Source organism: Pteropus alecto, unplaced genomic scaffold (genome assembly GCF_000325575.1).
Source record: "Pteropus alecto unplaced genomic scaffold, ASM32557v1 scaffold195, whole genome shotgun sequence".
In the NCBI taxonomy this organism is placed as follows: Eukaryota; Metazoa; Chordata; class Mammalia; order Chiroptera; family Pteropodidae; genus Pteropus; species Pteropus alecto.
In genome coordinates this window covers 1,139,484-1,160,201 of record NW_006438073.1, presented here as the reverse complement: position 1 = coordinate 1,160,201, position 20,718 = coordinate 1,139,484, and the positions used below count along the sequence as shown (strand labels likewise).

The window sequence follows — 20,718 nt, the reverse complement described above, 5'->3', positions numbered from 1 at the left end:
CAGAATGTCAAATCCAGAATCCCTTCTTCTAAAAGTACAAGCACATAAAAGAAAATGCCTACTTTCTTAAAATTATAAATATGAAATATGCATACATCTGTCTAGTAAAAGTGAATCTAGATACTAAACTTTGAGAGGATAAAAAGATATCCTCTAGTTAAAAAAAAAATAAGGCCAGAATTTGATATACAAAAGTGCTAACAGATTATGACCAATACGAATGTTTATATGCTTTATAACTAATTATCCTTTCCTGTGGGATATAAGCATTTTCAGATCATTAACCTTTTCTATTAAGATATTCTATTAAGCAGAATATCTATTTCTCAAGCATGGCAGACGTCTAAGGTTTTGAATACTGTTAAAAAAGAAGCTATTTGAGAATCTAAATTATACTTTAAAACTGTTGATAAGGAAAAACTGTAATCAGTTCTTCCTCCCAAAAAATACTATATAAAGAACTAAATTAGACCACAAAACCTTATTTGTATGGTCCCTTAATTCAACACACAAATTTACATCTTTTCCAAATCCTTAGACTAAAAGGGGTTAAAAAAAATACTCAAAAATATACACAAGAGTTACAGTGAGTCAAGATGAAGCAAGTCAACTGCAGCCTCTTTCACACTGAGTACAACTAAAACGCCAGGCTACAAAAGCAACCACCAGAGGACCATGGAAAGTAAAACAGCAGGCCTACTGGAGCTGCAGTCAAACCTGAATGACCAGTGATAGCGGGGGAGGAGCCGTGTGTGGGTGTTGAGGTAAATTTTACGGTGTTTCCTGTTCCTCTATTATCTCTTGGCTTTGATCCCAAAGCTGGCAGAATCAGAGGGTGCTGTCAATACCAGAAGCAAAACAACGAGAGGAAAACTCCCTTAGCCTAGCCAAAAGGATGCCCATGCTCTGGGAAAGGGGAGGTGTCCCTGGCCCTTCTAAGGACTGGAGGGCAGCCACTGTTGCCACACCAGCACCTAAAACCCCAAGATAAGAGCCATCCCCAGAAAGAGGAGCCAAGAGAAGAGGCTCCTATTATCCAAAAATATGGTGAGGAGTCCGCATTTTTTTCCTCTTCTTTCTTGCTATTTCACTCTGAAGGCTAAACCGGGAGAGAAATCTGACTTTTTGGCCAGAACAAGAAAAGGGTATCCCAGAATCTGACACAGCACAGGGAACTCCAGAGAGAGCTGGAGAAGCGGACATCCTCATTCTGTGTATGAACTAACTTAAGTCCCAGGCTCATCCCAGAACGGTGCCAAAGAAGCTCAACAAAGGCTCTGAGAACTAAAATCTGTGTAAACCCAACACCTAGAGACTATCTCCTGAGTGTCACATGTGCTGGGCACAACCTAAACAGAATTAATGCTTTGAAAACCGAAGTGAGAATGGAATCACCACAAAATGGCAAACAGAACTTACATACTGAAGGCCTGCTAAACGAACATTGACACTCTTCAGAAAATTTCATGCACTCCTACAATATTGAAAATGTCCAGTATACAAGCCAAACTTCCTCAATATAACCACACACACACGGACACACACAATGTGTCCACACTGCTCAGAGGACAAGATAAGCAACAGATGCCAAGACCAAGATGACCATGATGCTGCAATTATCAGTTAAAGACTTTTAAGTCATAAACATCCTCAACAGGGTGAAGGAGAGACACTTATGACAAAATGCAAGATAATTTTCAGCAGAGAAAGAAAAACTACAAAAAAATGAAAATTTCGTAACTGAAAAAAATTACAATATCTGGAAAAAAAGTGCAGTGTGGTGCTAAACACAAGCACTGTAGAATTATTTACTGGTGACTACATATTTTAAGCAAAAGACCATAATCCTGATTATTTTTACATCAACATTTTATGACAGTTTTAAAAAAACACATGTCCAGGAAGAAAGATCTTGTAAGGTATACTAAGAGATAAGTTATTCTAATATATACATTATTAATGTACAAATATGAAAATGTCTAATGTTACATGACAAATGTAAAACATTTGCAATTACAACTTTACGTGTATAATAATTAAATGTAAAAACAAGACCAGGAATACTGTTCAGAAAAATATTTGTAATAACAACTGAGTATAATTTGGGCATAGACAACTTTCTTAAAATTAAAATGAACAAAAGTTCTACCATATATTTTTTTTCTATTTCATGCCATTCTTTCTACCTAGAACGGTCTTTCACTTTTCTTCAAGCCATAATCTAACTAACCCACTAGATGAAAATTCTCAAGGTAATTCTAGTCCAATTAAAATAGAACACAGCAAAAATACATAAATTATGCTGATTAATCTTGGGTGAAATTTTCTGTTATGTTTACATTTGTGACTATTGGCTCACGACAAACTGTTCTTACTGTGAGTTATGGTAAAAAAAAAAAAAATGTTGAGAGACACTGCTCTAGCCCATAAGTAGAAAGTAATACTAAAATTAATTACAAGAACAATTAAACATGATTAAATTCTCTGGTGGATAATTCTGCTTGTCAAAGACTGAGTCTAAGGTGCAACCTTTGGGCCCGACTGGGCCTGGACTTTGCATGTGCTGGAACAAGCCCCTGGCCCCATTGTTTGTGTTTTTTCAAACTATAGCAAAGGTTCAAGTAAACAATGTGGCTCTGGATAACCATTCTCCTTTCTATAACCCATTCCAGTTCGAGATCACCTTCGAGTGCACTGAGATCTGTCTGAAGACTTGGAATGGAAAACTATCGTGCAGGCTCCACAGAAAGTGAAAAATACGATAAAGTTTCAGATTCTGTTTCAGTGAGCCCTGTTCCTGCAGGAAGACATCTGTTTGTATTTTAGGCTGATTGATGCACCTAATCCAAGACTCCACTCCAGATGCACACACCATAGGTGTCACAGCTGTGCTAATTCCACACACCTATCAAGGTCAAGAATCTATTAGCTGGCTACTATGTAAAAATAACAAATACACAGACAGAATTAAAGGAAAATCTGTCAGTAAAATCAGACTTTTCTAAGCTTCCAAGGAACATTTTGGCATCTAATTCGAGTCACAAGCTTCCACATTAATTGAGAAGATAACAGAAAAACTGGAAGGTGCAGAGTGTACATCTACAATCACTTCTTGCAACAGATGTGTTCCCTTCAGCATTGAAGGGATGGTCCATATCAGAAAACTCACTAAATGTCATGTTAGAATCCAACATGGGCTACATGTGACAACCTGCCATCCTTTTAGTACAAATTGCGCTATAAAAACATACAAAACTATTTCCCTGAGGTTCCATTAGTCACAGTCAAGACATGAAGAATTTGTTTAAAATATACTGTAGAAAGTTTGACAACCAGTATTTGAGCAAATTGTGGAATATAAACAAAACTATTTTTAGGTTAAAAAAAATCAATCTTTGTTTTGTGTCTTTAAAGGTTAACAAATATCTAAAGATGCAAAAGACATACATAACTCAGATTTTTTTTTCTTTGTTGTAATCAGAAGAATGAGAAAAGGGAATAAGGTTCACACCTGAATTCACATCCTTCCATCAATGGTATATGCACGTATGTGTGTGTATGTGTAGATAATATGTAAATACTCCTCATCCTGTAACTTATACACCTGCTTATTACATGTCATATCAATCTAATCACAATGTGAATTATTTTGCTCCTAATTTACTTTCTGTTTACTCTATTTCCCTCTCCATGTATCTGTCCATCCATCCATCCATCTCTCCAGGCATTCCTTCCACTCTGGAAAACACTGCCCTTACACATTGTAAATCCTCAATAAACAGTTACCAATATCAGCATCTTTTTTTTTTTTCATATCTTCCACAATGCCTAAAACAGTTCCTTGCACTTAGTAGGTATTCAAATATATGCTGATTTAACTTTGATAAAGTGGCTTACTGGGTTCCAAAGGGAACCAAATACCAGCTAGCAAAATAAATTTAGCCAGCTTCTTCACATCTAAATTCAATTCAGTGCAATAAATCTATTTTGCTCAAAGAAGTGGAATGCCAAAGCCAAAGGTGATCATGTACATTTCTCTTCTTTTTCCCACCTGAACCTTATTTTTAGTAAGCTTTGCAACCCTATATCTATAATCCTACACCAATATTCACAGAAATAAACTATTTCAAAGCACAATGTCTCACTCTGAAATAATCCGTTAGCATTTATGTTGTATAATAATCATCCTTGCATACTATTTTCAAATTGACTTTGAGAGTTAATCACAAGGACTCACAATATTCTTACGCAGATCAATAATTTTATTATCGAGGTAAAATCAACTTAAAACATATAAAGAACTGGAAAATACAAAGCCAAATTCAACTGATTATAAAAGTCAAAGCTACACAGTGACTTAAATTAAACCAACAATCACTCATTAACTACTGTAGACAGGCACAATATTAAGCCCTTCAGTAAACAAAAAAATAACATGAACACCTTCACCCCACATCTCTAACAACCTACTGAGGTGAGGGGAGAGTCAGACATACCACCACTATAACATAGTAATTCTGAGAATTCTGAGATTTACCACTGTCAGCTCTGACAATTCACTAGTGACCGCAAAGGTCTCTAAAATGTTATCACAGGTAATTTTCTGGAGACACCACTTTGACATGTGTATATTAAAAAGCTGGTGTGTATGGGAACAATTTACTTAACTATTAGTGTCTCAGCATCTTTGTTTTTCTCCCCTCACATTCCCATATTTAACAGAGGAATAATATACTAAAGCGGTATGCAAAAATTGGGGGATCCATGAGGACCTTATGAAAACAAGAACAAATGGCATAATTTAGAGCTCCCCTCTCCCTCAAAAAAGTGCTACTGGGAGAGGTATTCAGACAAATGAAATGTACGTCTAGTTGGAAACAACAGGAAAAAAGGCTTAATAAAGTAAATGGAAGTAAAATGGGCCAACTGGGAAAAAAAGAGCATTTCTGTTATAGCTACGATTCTGCTTCCAAACAATTTACATACTCATCAGTAAAGCTCTTTAAAAAGAGAAATTTTAAAAAGAATTGAAGAAGTGGCTATTTCTTAATGGGACCACATTAGTATCTCTACAGAATGCTGTGCTTTCCTACTGAAGAATTACTGAGTACCCAAAACAAACAATACACACCGGTGGTAATATATAGTACACAACTTTGCGTACAGTAAATCTTCCTCTTTCACAGAGCTGCACATATGCAATGTATAGGATAAGCATATTTAAACTAAGGGAGAAATGATGAGGACACGAACTAAAGTATTGTTTTTATTATTTAATATTGAAAATGAAAAGGAAAGGAAGATGCAAAACACTTTTTAAAAATAATTCGTTGGATTTCATAACAGACAAAAGAGAGGACCTAGGAAAATTCCAGTTTTCAAATCTGAGTGTTTGGGAACATGATTTTACTACTGACAGAAAAAGAAAATCTAAATGTAAGAAGTTTGTGAACGAAAAACGAGTTTAGATCTGGGGTGATTTGAATACTATTTCCTAAGCACATTTACACAAAATGCCTAGAAGATATAGGACTGGATCCCCGGAGAGAAAAGCAAAAATCCAAGTCATTCTGAAGAGCTACAGAATAAAATACTAAAGACTAAATATCAGAAAGAGAATAAGTAGAACGAGAGCCTACCAGACTAAAATCATTTCAGAAATAAGAACAACAAACGCAAAGACTAAGAAAACGGACATGCAGTAGCCTAATAAGGGATAGGAATATATATTAGTTTTCATCTCTATGGAACTATCACAACTGCTACATCACTTTTACCTTCAGAATGGCCCAATAAGACAAATATTAAGCAATCTTCAACAAGGTTTCAGAATCTTCCAACCCTTAACAAGGAAATTCCCTTTCTCTAAAGGATTTAATTAAAATAATAATAAAATAGACCAACTCCATCCTTCTCCCAAAAACTAAGACACATAATATTTTGGGTTTGAGGGAAATACTACAAAAGTAATATGGTAATGCTATGAGAAATTCCAAATATTAGAAGCTCTCTTTCACTGCATCCTGTCTACTACCTTCTGCTCTCTTAAGAAATAATCACTGCTAAAAGGCTGGTAGGCTGCCTTCCAGCATTTTCTATATGCATCTACTGATATATAAATATTGTAAATATTTATATGTATATATGAGAAATACTTTATACATTATCTTCCTCATAACTACTTAAAATTATTTTCTGAAAAGCTTTGCTGAATTTAGTAAAACACTGAAATTCTTATAAGTGTCAATCAGTAATAATATTAGTCCAAAATACATCATGGTCTGTATTTTGATACTTCTTGCTATTGAAAATTTTGTTCAACTATATCTCTAACTTGGAAAATATGCTGAATACAATCTGGCACTTCCATTTTAATAATAATCTCCAAAACTTTTATCCAGTACCAAAGTGTGTTATAATACGGAGTTATTTTCCAGGGCAAAAGAGATAGTCATGATGACACTGAACGTTTCCAGTTGTGGTTTTTTTTTTTCTAAACTATTTTTCTTTAGTATTTAGTTTTCTTTAAGAAAACTATTTTAGAAAAAAACTTATTTTCGAAAACTTAGAACCAGTATAGTATTTAGCTTTCCAAATACTTTATTAAATTATTTTATAATTTTATATATTCAAACCATTTCTTTGAATATTTCAAAAGCAGCCAATATTTTAAATATTTAAACCAATTCGAGAGGCAGTGAGGGAAGGCTCATTATCCCTATCTTTAAAATGAATAAACTAAAATTAAGAAAAATTAGAAAACTTGTTCATTACGGTTGATAGTTAAGAGATCCTAAAGCTTATCTTTCTCATCCCATTTTTAAACCATGAACAGCTACCTTCCTCCTTGCCAACTGTCATGTATCTCACCTTACTTTGACCGCAACCATATTAATTTTGTACCCGTCATGCTTTAATACACCTGTACCAGGAGTCTTCTAAACAGGAAAAATCTAAAGGAAGTAGTTACAAAGTAGCCACCCTTATTAAATTGTGAAAATTAAAAACATGCTAAGGATACAAGCTTATAGAGGAACTGCACTCCTCTACGAAGAAGATGAAGATACGTGAGCTTTGTACTCAAGGGTGTTTTATTGAGTTGCCAGAAAGCTGCTGGCTGAGTGGGTGTGACTCTGTATACACTTCCTAGCAGCCGCATGCATGCTGTCCTACGGCAATCTGTTTTTTCATGAGCATCAAGGGCAGAACAGCAGCTCATTCCTTATCCTGGCCCAGGGTTAGCATGGAGCAATGATAATCTACTAAGAATCACCAATTCCCACTCCTCCTCTACCTCTAACACACATAAACACTACCAAAATTTCATTCAAAAAATCCATATGGAAAAACTGAAAACAAGAATAAACTGAGAAAGAGAGCAGAAATTTCTTCTAATTTGGCTGCTAAGTACATGCCTCTGATAAGCTGTAATTCTGAACCAAGTTTTATCATTTCTAGGTCTTGAGTCTTCATTCATAAAATAAGTCTGTTAAATGATATACTACCACAAATCTTTTCAGTTCTAAAATTTGTAATTTCTGGAAAGCAAGTTTAAGCATAGAAGTAAACAAGGAATCCAACCACAGAACCACAAACTTTAGTTATACCTATAGCTACAAATGCATAACACAACTATCATGGTCTTTAGCTACCCTACTCTAAACCCAAAGAGAACAGAAATGATTCTCCATGAGAAAACAAGATTTATAAATATAAACAAACACACACACATATATAATGATTCTACAGTTTAAATTTTCCCTGGCATCCAAACAATCCATCTTCCTTTCAGTTCTTTCCTATGTCTTTTGTAAACATCCAAATGAAAAGATGTGAATTTTATCTCTTCTTAATTTTAGACTTACTAGTAACAGTGAAATGGCCAAATGAGAATAAAAGGAAGAATAAATAATTCATTTGTAAATCCTCTTCATAACAAATTCCCACAAACCATATCAGCTGCAATTTCTCAAATAAATACAGGTTCTATTTCTAATGATACAGCCTTTAGATTCCCAATTCCATATTTACAATTAATTGGTTATTATAGACAAATTTAAAGTAAAGCATTATTTGACTATGAGGAGCTAATGAAATCTGAATGAGGAGCAGGCCTAATGTTAAGAAATTCTAAAAAAGACTCATTAAACAAAATTTAAATATTTACTTTTATTCATAGATCATTCAATTTACTACTTAAATTTTAATTGCACACAAGAACGTCTGGTTGTATAAGCAAAATTTAAAGCCAAACATATCCCACGCAGAGTGGCTTTTAAATGTCCTTGTATTTGTAAACACAGTACAATAGGAAAAAAGGACCAAAGCCTTATCTTAAAAAAAAAAAAGAAAGAAGATTCTACAAGACTGTGCCCTAAGCTTGCTTCTCTTCTTTCTCTACATCATCTCCCCAGACAATTGTACCCTCTCCTAGACCTTCATCTCTAGCCTATTCTCTCCAGGTGCCTAACCTATACACCCAGCTGGAGATCTCCACTTGAATGTCCCACAGATACCAAACCTTCAAGATGTACAGAACTACTACTGTATTCAACAAAAGAGTAACAGTAAGTGTCTTTGAGTGGTTGAAATATGGGTGATTTCAATCTTCCTTCTATACAAAAGATCTTTCTTTCATTACAGGTGGAAAAAAAATGATTCCCCACTGAATTCTTTCCCCCTTGTTTTGTTCCTCCAGGCCTGCCCCTCTTAGTGACAGGTACTGTGCCATTTTATCTACCTGGTCACTTAGCCGAAGCTCTGCAACCACCCTCTTCTTCCTCATATCCAGCTCCCTATTGTCACTACATTTCCCTTGCATTCATCCTGTCTTCTCCCCATTATCACCCTAGTTGAGCCTCTCATCTCCGTTTATTAATTTAACCTTCCTTCTCCCCCCGACCTCATCCCTTCATGTCCTGCCCTGCTCTACAAAGATACTAATCATCTAATACGCAAATTTAAAACTTGTGCTTTTATTTAAAACCCTTCAGACTCTCTACTCCCTTTTGATTAAAAATGAGGTCTTGTGCATAGTGTACAAGAATCTCCCTCCATCAGAAGATCCTTACCTGTTTGCCCATGACTCTTTCCAACCCTATCCCCTACCTAAAGGGGACATTTCCTTGAAAGTGATCTTTATCCTTTGCCTCACACAATATCTTCCTCATACTGTACATCATGATATACACAGAAGAGTGTACACAGAGTACATAATGGCTACATCGCTACTTTTCATAATATTCACAACATTATCTTCTTCTAACTGTGGAAATCGACTGCCATCCCCCACCCCATTAGATTATGAGCTATCTGAGAAAAAGAATGTAGGCATCTAACTCTCGTGGGTAATGTAGATTATGAGCTGTCTGAGAAAAAGAATGTAGGCATCTAATTCCCGTGTACTCTGCAGAATACAATGCTTGACAGATGGCAAATATGCAGAAATAACAAAGCTCAAACAACCAGCAGCTACTTTCTAGCATTCTTTCCAACCACTAGTTGCTATTACATTAAAATTTTCCTGGGCTATTCAGATAGCATTCTAGCTATCTGAAGATATTTTAATTAAAATAGAAAAACTATGTGTTGATCTTGAAGGATTAGCAAAACAATGGTAGCACTGACAGAATTATTCGGATTCATTAATTGCTACAGCTCTAAGAGGCCTGAGACATCTAATCCTTTCGTTTTGCAAATGAATCAAAGTACAAGAAATGAAGTAGCAGCCTCTGGCCAACTCCTTTAGGATGTTATATGCCTCAGCTGGGTTGTCACAACCTTTGTTCTTGAAACTGCAATCAAAGCAGCGAAAGGCTTCTAAAAGAAGTTCTGATTTCCCTGACAGAATAGGAACAAGAATTTGGAAAATTCTGCTCAATAAGAAAAATTGCTTTAAAAATAAAAACCACTTTTCCTGGTGTAAAACAAACAAAACAAACAAACAAACAAAAACCCCAAAGATGTTAATAACCCTTACAAAAGCAGTTACTCATATCTCAATGCTTTAAAAAAAAAGGGGGGGGGTACTTACTGGTTTATTAAACACTTATTGAGAAACTACTCAAAGATAGAAGTCATTTCAGCAACAAACATGTAACAGTAAAAATGCACTTTGATGATTTTTATTCAACAATGTTGATATTTAGACAAGGACAAAATAGATAACCTGCACACAATTCTTAAGCTTTAAGAATTGGTAAATAAATATTAACATTATCAAGAGACTTTCTCCCTATTTCAAGAAAACTACATAAGCAACAACCTTCTCAGCGGTCCTCAACAGTGGATAGTAGAGAATTCTATTCATTCTCAATCTCGTTTATTCATTAAAGTCTTAAAGACAGATTAGTTGAAGTACCATTATGTACTTGAATAATATTTCTTAGAGTCTTTAATACACATGTACTTATCACTAAATTAAGTCTGGATTCTTTGTCTCGATTAATGAGGTTTTACTTAATTTTCTTCCTTTGAGTCAGTTTAGCTACACACTGAAAGCATTATGATTAAGAATCATTTTCAAATAAAAATCACTTCACAAAAAAAGGAGAGCTGGGAAGCAATGAGCCAAACTTTTAAGTCTGCCCCTTTTGCTGTTTTTATCAAAGTTTTTAAGAAAGAATGCTCACTCTGCAACTACTATGAATACTTTTAGTAGATAAAATGTCACTAAATGAATAAAAAAGAAACATGCATTGCCAGTAAACACTCGCAAAAACTGAATGTGAATTCCGTGAGGGCAAGATTTTGTTACACAATTTTTTGGAGTTTTTTTGTTTGTTTTTGGTCTGTTTTGCACACTATTAAATTTCTAAAATCCAGCATAGTGTCTGCACATGATGGTTAAGTGCTCAAAAAATTTGAGTAGTTTCACTAACGCAGCCTTTTAAGTTGTTTTGTTTTTAATTTAAGTAAGCTTTATAAAGCCTATAAGGAATATATCTTCTTGCTCAATTTTATTTCGGATTTATAAGGAGCAGGTTAGTAATCAAGTTTTCAGGTTTCAGACTCTGCAGCCTCAGCAAACTATGGCCTGTGGCCTACTTCTGTAGGCCCTCAAGCCAAGAATAGTTTTTATATTTTAAAAGTATTGTGAAAGACCGACAAGAATATGCAAAAAGATCTTAAGTAGTACCTGAAACCTAAAATATTTACCATCTGGTCCTCTACAGAAAAGGTCTACTGACCCCTGTGAATAAAGATTCAATTCACAAGAGAAAGTTTCTGAATACATACTTTCACCTACACAATGAATCTACGCTTTTAGAAGCACATCTTTTACCTAGGACTTTCTCTATATCTAATCCTCCAAATTTATGGCTGGTTATTTGATTTGAAGAATGTTAAAGAAAAAAATTTTTAACAGAGCATATGTGGTTATTCTGCTGAAGCTAATAAAAACTAAAGGAGGATTATAGTTTGTTATTTGTTGCATACAAAGAATAACAAAAACGGATAGAGAAAAACAACAACAGAATACAAACTGAACTGAACCTAATTATATTGTAAATGAATAGCAGAACCACATTAAGGGAAAAAAATTAACCAAGCAATGTTTGAACACAGTATTTTGAGTATATACCCTAAAGTTAAAAACAAAACAAAACAAAAAAAAACTGTAAACAAATTAATAGGTTTGTTCTCACAGACATGTGGTTTAGCAACTCTGAAACTACTTTCTGTATATTTTAGGACTGATCAAATAATACATAAATATATTGTGGATACAGAAACCATTTTTCTCACTGTCAGAAGAAATTACACATTTGGAAAGGGTAAAGGGGAACCCTTCAACGTTGAAATGGCAATGGTATCAGGATGAACTCAGAGCTCTTTAGACAGGCAAATAACTGGATAAAAAAACCGTTAAAATCTGTGTATATATACATATATGCATATTCACACACATACATAATTTCTAGTCCAATCTGTTAATAGATATCCACTAGAAGAAACTAGGTCTCCTTAGAGAATATATTACTATACAGGAAAATAAGGAAGTATTCAAAAAATGGTGAGCTGATGTCAAAAAAACACAGGAGCCAGCCTAAAGGAGCGCGCTGATCAAAACTGAGACAATCTATGCAATAAAAAAATCTCAATGAATGCAAAAGAACCCATGAGTTCATACTGATATACATAGATACATAAATAAATGGGGAGGAAAAAAGACTCTTACAAAATGCCAATAAGTAAAATGACAGTCTTAGAAAAATCAGATGACTACTACCTTAGTGCTAATTGATTCAGGAAAGAATTAAATAAATGCTAAAACAAACAGGTGAATTTTGATGAGTAACAAAGTATTTATATAGTTTCAAAAATATTTCCATTAAGACAGTTGTTACCAAGAGAAAAACAGTAACTTTACAATAGAGAAACCTTGCAGGAAAAAAGTTAACATCTCTATTAACAGAATAAATGGACATCATGTACTTCCAGAGGACAAGCATCACTTCTAGGGTATTCCTGCCAAAAATGCATAACCTGAACCTAATCATGGAGCAACAGCAGACAAATCTATATTAAAGGAATTCTAAAAATAACTGGCCTATTCTCATCAAATATCATCAAAGGTCAAAAAAGACAAAGACACAAATAACCAACTTGCTCTAAACTAAAGGATACTAAAGAGACAAATGAATGCAAGGTGTGACGTAGAACTTATTCTTTAAGGACATTCCTGGTACAATTAGTGAAATCTGAATAAGCCGTGCAACAATCACGTTATATCAGTGTTAATTCCCCGATTTTGATAACTGTACTATGGTTATGTATGAGAATGTTCTTGTTCTTAGAAAAGGTTATTTAGAAGTAAAAGGTATTATGAATTGCAATTTACTCTCAAAATGTTCTGAAAAAAAGTTTGCATGTGTTCATGCGTATGTAAAAAAAATAAGAAAGCAAATATGCTTAACATAATTAGTAGAGGAATCAGGATGAACTGCACACAAAAATTCCTTATCATTCTTGCAGCTTTTCTGAAAATTTGAAGTTGTAAAAACAAAGCTTAAAAAGTGGGAAAAAATAAAGTTAAATCGTATTTGGACATCATGCCAGCAAAAAGAAATTGTGAAAAATCGAACGATGGTTGTCCTTTACATAGAAGGGTAAGAAAACTTCTCAAGCAGCAGAGTTTGAGACCTAGGTCCTTCTGTTCTGCGCTCTAATACTTACAAAGCTGCATCTCTTGGGTTAAACACACACACACACACACACACACACACACACACGACCTCAGTTACCTCATTTGTAAAATGGGGATCACACCTATCCTACCTTTCTCACAAGGTTATCATAACGAGCCACTGAAATATGATGGTTGGAAAAAAGAGAGGCAGATTATAAAACACTACATATTACAGTGGCCTGCTTATAACAATGTTTGAAAATAAAAAGTATACAAAAATACATAAGCCAGGTATTTTTTCAGTATAGCGAGCAGCTGTTATACAAACTAGATATTTGCTATCTCTTTGGTCTGTAAAAATTTCAACTTATTCAACATTCTTTTTACCCATATAACTTCAAATATTTCAATAAATTCAAGTATCTATTATCTATTATTTTAACTATAAAACTTTTTAGTACCAAAACATTACTAAATTAAAGAGAGCCATTAACTAAGACTTGGTTAACCTTTTTTTAATTAAAATGTAACTGTCATAACAGTGTATTACTTTTAAGTGTACTGGTCAACCTTTTAGATACTGTGACCCAGTACAGAAAGATCTTTATATCATTTCCCCATTTCTACACAAAATACAAGATCCAAACTGTTTCATCCTTCACTCACAAGCTACTCAAACGAGCCTTGAGGAATCAAATCAACCAATTTTTTTTTATGTATACTTAAAAGAAGTAAAAGTTTGTTTTAAAAATAAAAATATCAACTTATTCTTCCAAACTCATAAAGAGGAGTATATTTGGTCACCACTTAAAAAAATGTATGTGTTTAATCATTTGCATGTGGAAACTAATATTTCATTGACAAAAGAAAACATCCTAATAGCTGTATTTTATGAGTTATAATTCCAAAATACCAAATGGAGTTTAAATAGATAATAGACCACTGTTGAAAACATAAGATCATATTCTTGTTTAGATAAGTCTACTTGCTCAATCTCTATTCTGAATGGTAGACGAGCAATGTGGACTCCCTCCGTAAGGCAAAATGCTGAGGACAGGCCAGGAAGAACCAAGCCTGGAGAGAAGGGCCACAGCCCAAGCAGGCCCTAGCAACCAGAGTCAGAAGCGCCTGCCCAGCCTCACCCGCTGTGCAACAAGGTCACCCACCACACACCAAGGATTATGAGAACATAAGCGCCAAGAGGGCAAGCTTTTCACTTGTTTACCACTATCTCGGCAGATATAAAAATGTCTGATATATAGTAAAAGCATTCATTAAGTATTGGTTAAATGAATAAACGAATGAAAGAATGAAAACCCAGATGTTTCAAGTCAATCTACATAAATTCCATTAAGTTACAAAATTATTTTAAAAACAAACGGCATATATTAGCTTAATAATCATACTGTCTTTAAAAAAAAATGAATAATCTATAGTCCTCATTCTGACTAAATAATATCAACGCTCCTAAGATATTTCTTGATCTATATTAGATACTGTTACACATTAAAATACCTATCCGAGTTTAAAATATGGTGTTATCGGAAACTCTTGTAAAGCAGAATTAGAAAGATTAAATGCATAACATCAATATCAGAAAGAGCAAATGTATGTTTACAATCAAACTTGAGACAGAATTAACTCAGATAAGAAATCACAGGCTACAAAAACATTTCTCATCAGCACTTATTTCTCATAACAGTACTTCTACCAAAATCTGCTCCTCTACAATCAGAAAATCAAATATTTGATTTAGTTGTTTTTGTTTCTCTATTCCTGCAGCATATCTGCCAATGATTTGTCATCTTATAGTTTGAAGAACTTCCTCAAAATATAAGATGTATTTTATTTCCAAACATGAAATTAAGAGGTTTGCAATTTACTCATTATTAAATAGGTAGTTATATTGCTTACCAAAAAAAAAAATAATACAGTAAAATTATGTGGAGCAGAATGCAAGTAAATTCAACAGCATATCATTTATGCTCACTATTAAGCATATAACTTCTTTTTCACTTAACCTATTTTTTGTGAACTCAACTTACTCCTTGCATGTTCTCTTTAAGATAACTAAGTGGGCAAGTTTTATTCTACTTCCCAAGCACTGCCCATATAATCAAGACATCATTTCAGTACCAATTTAAACCTAATACTTTCCAAAGGGCCTGCCTTATGTGGGTTATAATCATCTTACTATGCTTCTTGTGTCCATGCTGCTGGAAAAGCAGTCTGTACAAGCAGGAGTAGACGCACAATCCTGAGAGAGAGGAGTAGAGAAAGATGTTGAGAAAACAAAACCAGATAAAAGGAGCTCACTTAAGAGCTTAGGAGCTCAGCCAGTGTTCAAGGTCAATGTTGATTACATTCTCTCATACCATTATGAGTTAGATGTTGTCCAATTAACAGCAAAACTGGCCCTAGAAAGAGATATCTGAAAGTCCATGTACAAGAGTAATATTATCACTAGTTCTAAGTCAACTACACCTCTAAAATAAAGAGCAAGTGATCATAAAATATGACTATTTAGGATACTGGGCAATACAGATGTCCCCCAAATTTCAATCAAAATTACTATTACAAACTCAACATAAGCCTAGAATAAAATGGTTGAGCTATATATATCACATGAATTTCAACCTGCCAAAAAAAATGTTTAAATTTAATCCTGAATGAGTAAAGACTATAACACTCTCAAATCATAGTCTCAAAATCATTATCAATCTCAATTATCCTTGTATTATGAATTTTTTAAATATCGGTTTAAAAAAATCAATCATTTATTTTATGAAGAAGAAAACCAAATGTGTCCAGATAGGTTAACTGCCTTGGTCCAGGTCATCCAGCTACCTAGTCTGTCATCCATGCATTCATTCAAGTTATCTTTACTTAGTGTATACTATGTATTAAGACACTATGTTATGCACCGAGGGTATGAAGCAATGACAATATACGGTTACTGTCCTTGTGGAACTTATAGTCTGGTAGGAAAGACAAATACTAAACACTTATTACTGTAGTAATCACTAGAAGGCATTGTACGGAGTGCTTTAAGACTAACAGGAGACCTAAACCAGCGATTTTCAACCAAGGTCAATTCTGCCCTCCAAGAGATATCTGGTAACATCTGGAGAGATTTCTGGTCCTCACAATAGCAGGCAGCAGCCAGGGTTGCTGCTTACCAACCCCACAGTGCACAGGACAGCACCTCGCAGCAAATAACCATCCAGCCCAAAATATCACTAGTGCCAAGGTTGAAGCCCTGATCTAGACCACTGGGGCAGGGTGGGATCAGTGAAGGCTTCTTTCCTTTATAACACTAAGTATGCTACATCTTTAAGGGATTTTTACAAGGTAGAAACAAAAAACAGGGCCTGATTAATATAATTAACCAAAACTCCCACTGGAAAGTTAAAATAGGAAAGAAAACCGAGAGATGCCTGGGTAGATGAAAATGCAATGTTTTCTAGCTGCTTCACATAAATTCCCTTTCCATAACCATAGACAAAGGGAAATTCAAAAATAAAAATTTTTTTCACATGCTTTTATTCCTCCCTCTACCTTTCCCACTGTTCTCTATCAACCCATGCCTATTACTAGATATTTGTGGAAAGGTTCTAAATAAAAAGTCCTGTAGTTAGGCAAATAAAACCTCTGGATACAAAATTGGAAATGGAGTAAAATGAAGATGGGATTTCACATGTGATGTGAGAGACAAGGCATGAAAGACGAAAACGTACTGGGTGTGAAAGTGATTCTGGAAAGTCTACATCTGGAACAGTTTAAAGAATAAGCTATCTGACTACCAAAGGATCCTAAAGACAAAACACTAAGAATTTAGGCCCCTTAAAGATGACAAAAGGTACTAGGATCCTCTCAGAACTGATGAACCAACGTAAGTCCAAAAATTAAATGGTAGTAATTTTTCTGACACATCTCATACCTACATATCTGACCCTTTACCTTCCCACTCATCCTATTCAGAGCAGCAAGAGAAATGGATCCTGGGGGCGGGGGGTGGCAACACGACCATAGTAATGCAATGCTATACCAAGAATCTAAAAAAAAACTGATCACTGACTGGAGTTTGATTATGTTAAAGATTTATTAACTTTTTTAAGTGTAATAATGGTATTGGGGCTATGTTTTTTTTTTTAAGTGCTTAAAATTTAAAAGAATCCAACACACAAGAAAACTCCACCACTTACTTTCTTGTCTAAGCAAATGCATAACATATTCATGTTTTCCACATATTTAGGATTTCCTATATCATGAAAGTGACCTGTACAATTAAATTATAATTTTTAAGGAAAGGGTCACACATTGTTTCTCTCTTTTCAAAAACAAAACTCTACTGTGACCTCCACACAGCGGCCTTCTTAAGGACAGAGTACAGATATGCAGCTCGTGTGAAAACTGCTGCAATCCAGTAATCAACTGTGGTCCTAAAGGAGTTCAGATGTAAGCAGATGAATATGAGACTCTCTCATATTCATAACGAGTAAATGCCACCATCTCAGAGCAGCAGCAACTAGGATAAGATATGATAATTCCCCTAGAGTTAATTGCTCAGGTCAAGGAGGGAGTCTTAATATTTCAATCTGGACAAACTTTCATTTCAGAATTGATGTTAGTGGCCACAGGATTAACTTTCATCACAATTATGACGCTTAACTAGAAATTTAGGGTTTTTCCACAAAACAAACACAGTGGGCACCTAAAGATCAATTCTTGAGCCTCATCCTCATTTAACTCATGATAATTTACTACAGGAAGGAACTTCAGACAGTGATTTTGAACACAAGAGTGGGGAAGCTACAGAATCGCTTTGAGAAATTACAGGACATGCCGATAACGGCTCATACATATCGTGCATAAGGTAGAGATTTTCAGATTGAAAATGATCCACGGTTTGCAAATTAAAAAGCTATATTCTTAACTAAAATCTGTGGCATGTTTCTGCTTTCAAATCAATTGGAGGAGGGGGTTGAAAAACCTGAGAATTACCAAGCCATAAATGCTAAGCATTTCATATTTTAAATGAAACACTGTAAGTGCAATATCAAAATATCTCATTTCAAACATTAATTTTAATTAGGGCTAAATTTTGGTGCCTTATAAAACAAATGGAATTTCTTCACAATTCAATGCTTCAAAGAGAGCTTTAAATGTAGCAGAGAAAGGGGTCTCAGCCCAAGGATAAAAATCAAATTCACTAAAATTAATATTCTAATCCCATAACTCAAATTTATTTTTGTACTTTGCAATATGTTTAATGGAAAATATTATTGAACTATTTTCCAATATGTTTACCTGCAATGACAAAATTTTCAAATCAGCAATCAGAAAAAAACCTAACAAGATTATGTATTTTGTGTTTAAATTTAAAAAAAAAAAAAAAAGCATATTGTTCTCACGAATCTTCTTTCAATGTATTTCCCTTCCTCAACTGTCTGATTCCATATTGCTACAACTTTTAAGGTAACTTCACTTTCAAACATGGTGAAATTTGAGTTTATTGGTAAGAGTTAAAAGGTTTTTTTAAGTTATCTGAAGTCTGTGGGGGGAGGGTGCAGTGCTACATAAACTAAAATGGGAATACTATTACAAATCTCAAGTCATAAAGATTAGATAAGAAGTGAAAGGCCATGTAAATGTTAGGCCCCTCATACTTCATGTCAATACTGAAATGAAAACCCAACTGTTAACAGTTCTAACCCACTGTGCTCCACCTGACCAAGCACAGAGGTGTGCTCACCATGTTTCTACCACGTAAAGGAACTCTGTTTAAAACTTCGTGGAGAATAGAAAATTGCAGTGGAAGCAAAAATTTTCTTTATATAATTTAAAAAACTAACATTCGATTAGTGCTATAGCACTCTATGTAGCAAATTAAAAGGCTACATAGAACTGGGTTTTTTTTTTCCCTGCACAACCAGGAAACTATTAAGTTGGAACATATTGTATCATTAAGTAATTCTTAGTCCAGATTTTAAACGCTATACACTACTGAGGGGTGTATAAATTTATAAATTTTATAATTTGCCCCAAATTATCAGCTATAAATTCATAAACAAAATGAAAGAGTCCCAAGTCTATTACTCTATCAAGAAGTGGGAAAAGAAAAAAAAAGGAAAAAGAAAATCCAGTACTCAAAAAGTTCTCTACAAAAAAAGTGCTTGTTTTCATATAACTGTCACTGCTATCTACTTTAATGTGGAGAGTTCAATTCACATGTTATTTAACTTTTATCTAAGCTTCCCAAATGTCAATTCTTACCGAGAGGGAGAGCAAGAGAGCGAACGGTAGAAAACAAAATTGTAAAACAGCTTTTGAAAGTACTGTCCCCTTGGAATTACAGGTCTGGCACTTTAAAAGGTGAATTAGATTGTGTTGAATTAGATTGTGTTAATCATACTATTTAAAAGTATTAGCACTTCCACATCAAAAGTTCATAAATTTTATGCGAATCTAGTTAACATCACATTAGATTTTTTTCTAAGGCGTACAAGTTTAGGATAATTCCAGTGCGTAGATATGTTCTTGTTATGTTTAACGTTTGAATTAAGGTCGATTTGCGTCGGAGTTAAAAAGTTTTTTAATATGTTTTATCAAAACCTGCCTCCCTTCAAATGAATAAATTCAATCAGTGAAAACTGGGCACGTGCTTGTTAAAATCTAGTGTTAGATTTGACATGTGAAGCAGCCCACAGGAAATGCTTCCCCGGCATCTTCCCTCTCGTAAAGCACAGACCTAGACCTCTTCCTACCATTTGTGTGTGTCGTGAGGATGGCGGGGGAGGGGAAGAACATAATAAATCACGGAATAACCTTGCTTCCCGACCAACCATCCCGTTAGCATAAGCCTCTCGCTGGCAGGTTACCTAGCCACCAAATCTCGATAATAAACACTATATGCACTGTGACTACAGATCATCACCCCCGTAGGTGCTCTTCCTGCACTAACCCCGGTCGGTGCCGGCCTCATTGAGGACCCCAGGGAGGTCCGGGCAGGGATGTCCAAGTGCGGTTAAAACCCCGCACTCCCGATAAGACGTGGGCGGGCCGGGCCTCGGCGGAACTGACCCCGAGGGACCCGCGGGAGCCTCTGGGGGGAGGGCCCAACGGGGCCTTGCCTCCCGCCCCGCAGCCATTCAGTGGGGCGCTGGAGCCGCCGGAACCTCCCTCCGCGCCGGGGCGGCCCTCCCCCAGCGCTCCCCCCGGACTCGGGGGAGGGGCGCCGGGGGTTCAGAGGCACCCCTCCCCCCACGGACACAGCCCGGCCGCCGCTCGCCCCACCCTGCAAAGCCCCGCAGGCCCGCGCCCACCCTCCTCGGGCTGACCTCGTCCCGGGTGTGGGGGAGGCTACACTGCGATACCAACCTCGCTATTGAAGGTCTTCACAGCCTCCATGTTGTCGATGCTGAGGCCCCGAGCCCGGCGGCGGAAGAGGCGGCGGCCACTACGCTGGGTGGGGAGAGTGAGACGGAGGCGGCGGCGCAGCCGCGAGAAGGGGCTGCAGCGGGAGGCCCGGCCGCCGCGACCCCGGGGCGGGAGGGGAAGGGCAGGCCCTGGCGGGGCAGGGCCCC

At 35.7% G+C, this 20,718-nt stretch overlaps 1 protein-coding gene and 1 pseudogene across 7 annotated transcripts in view; one reads left to right on the top strand and one right to left on the bottom strand.

Moving 5' to 3' along the window:
- SCAF8 (SR-related CTD associated factor 8) overlaps positions 1 to 20,683 on the bottom strand; it is a 192,660-nt gene extending 171,977 nt beyond the window's left edge. For all 7 annotated transcript variants that reach the window (XR_001517179.2, XR_003047256.1, XR_003047258.1 and 4 more), the window contains exons 1-2: positions 20,513 to 20,683; positions 15,327 to 15,389 (exon numbers count right to left, since the gene is read on the bottom strand). Coding sequence is in view for 2 of the 7 variants with exons in the window: in XM_015591884.2 (XP_015447370.1) it covers positions 15,327 to 15,389; positions 20,513 to 20,542 (93 nt within the window). In the remaining 5 variants the exon portion in view is untranslated. The remainder of the gene's footprint in view (positions 1 to 15,326; positions 15,390 to 20,512) is intronic.
- On the top strand, positions 502 to 6,156 carry LOC112482308 (annotated as a pseudogene).
- Positions 20,684 to 20,718: the final 35 nt, after the last annotated feature.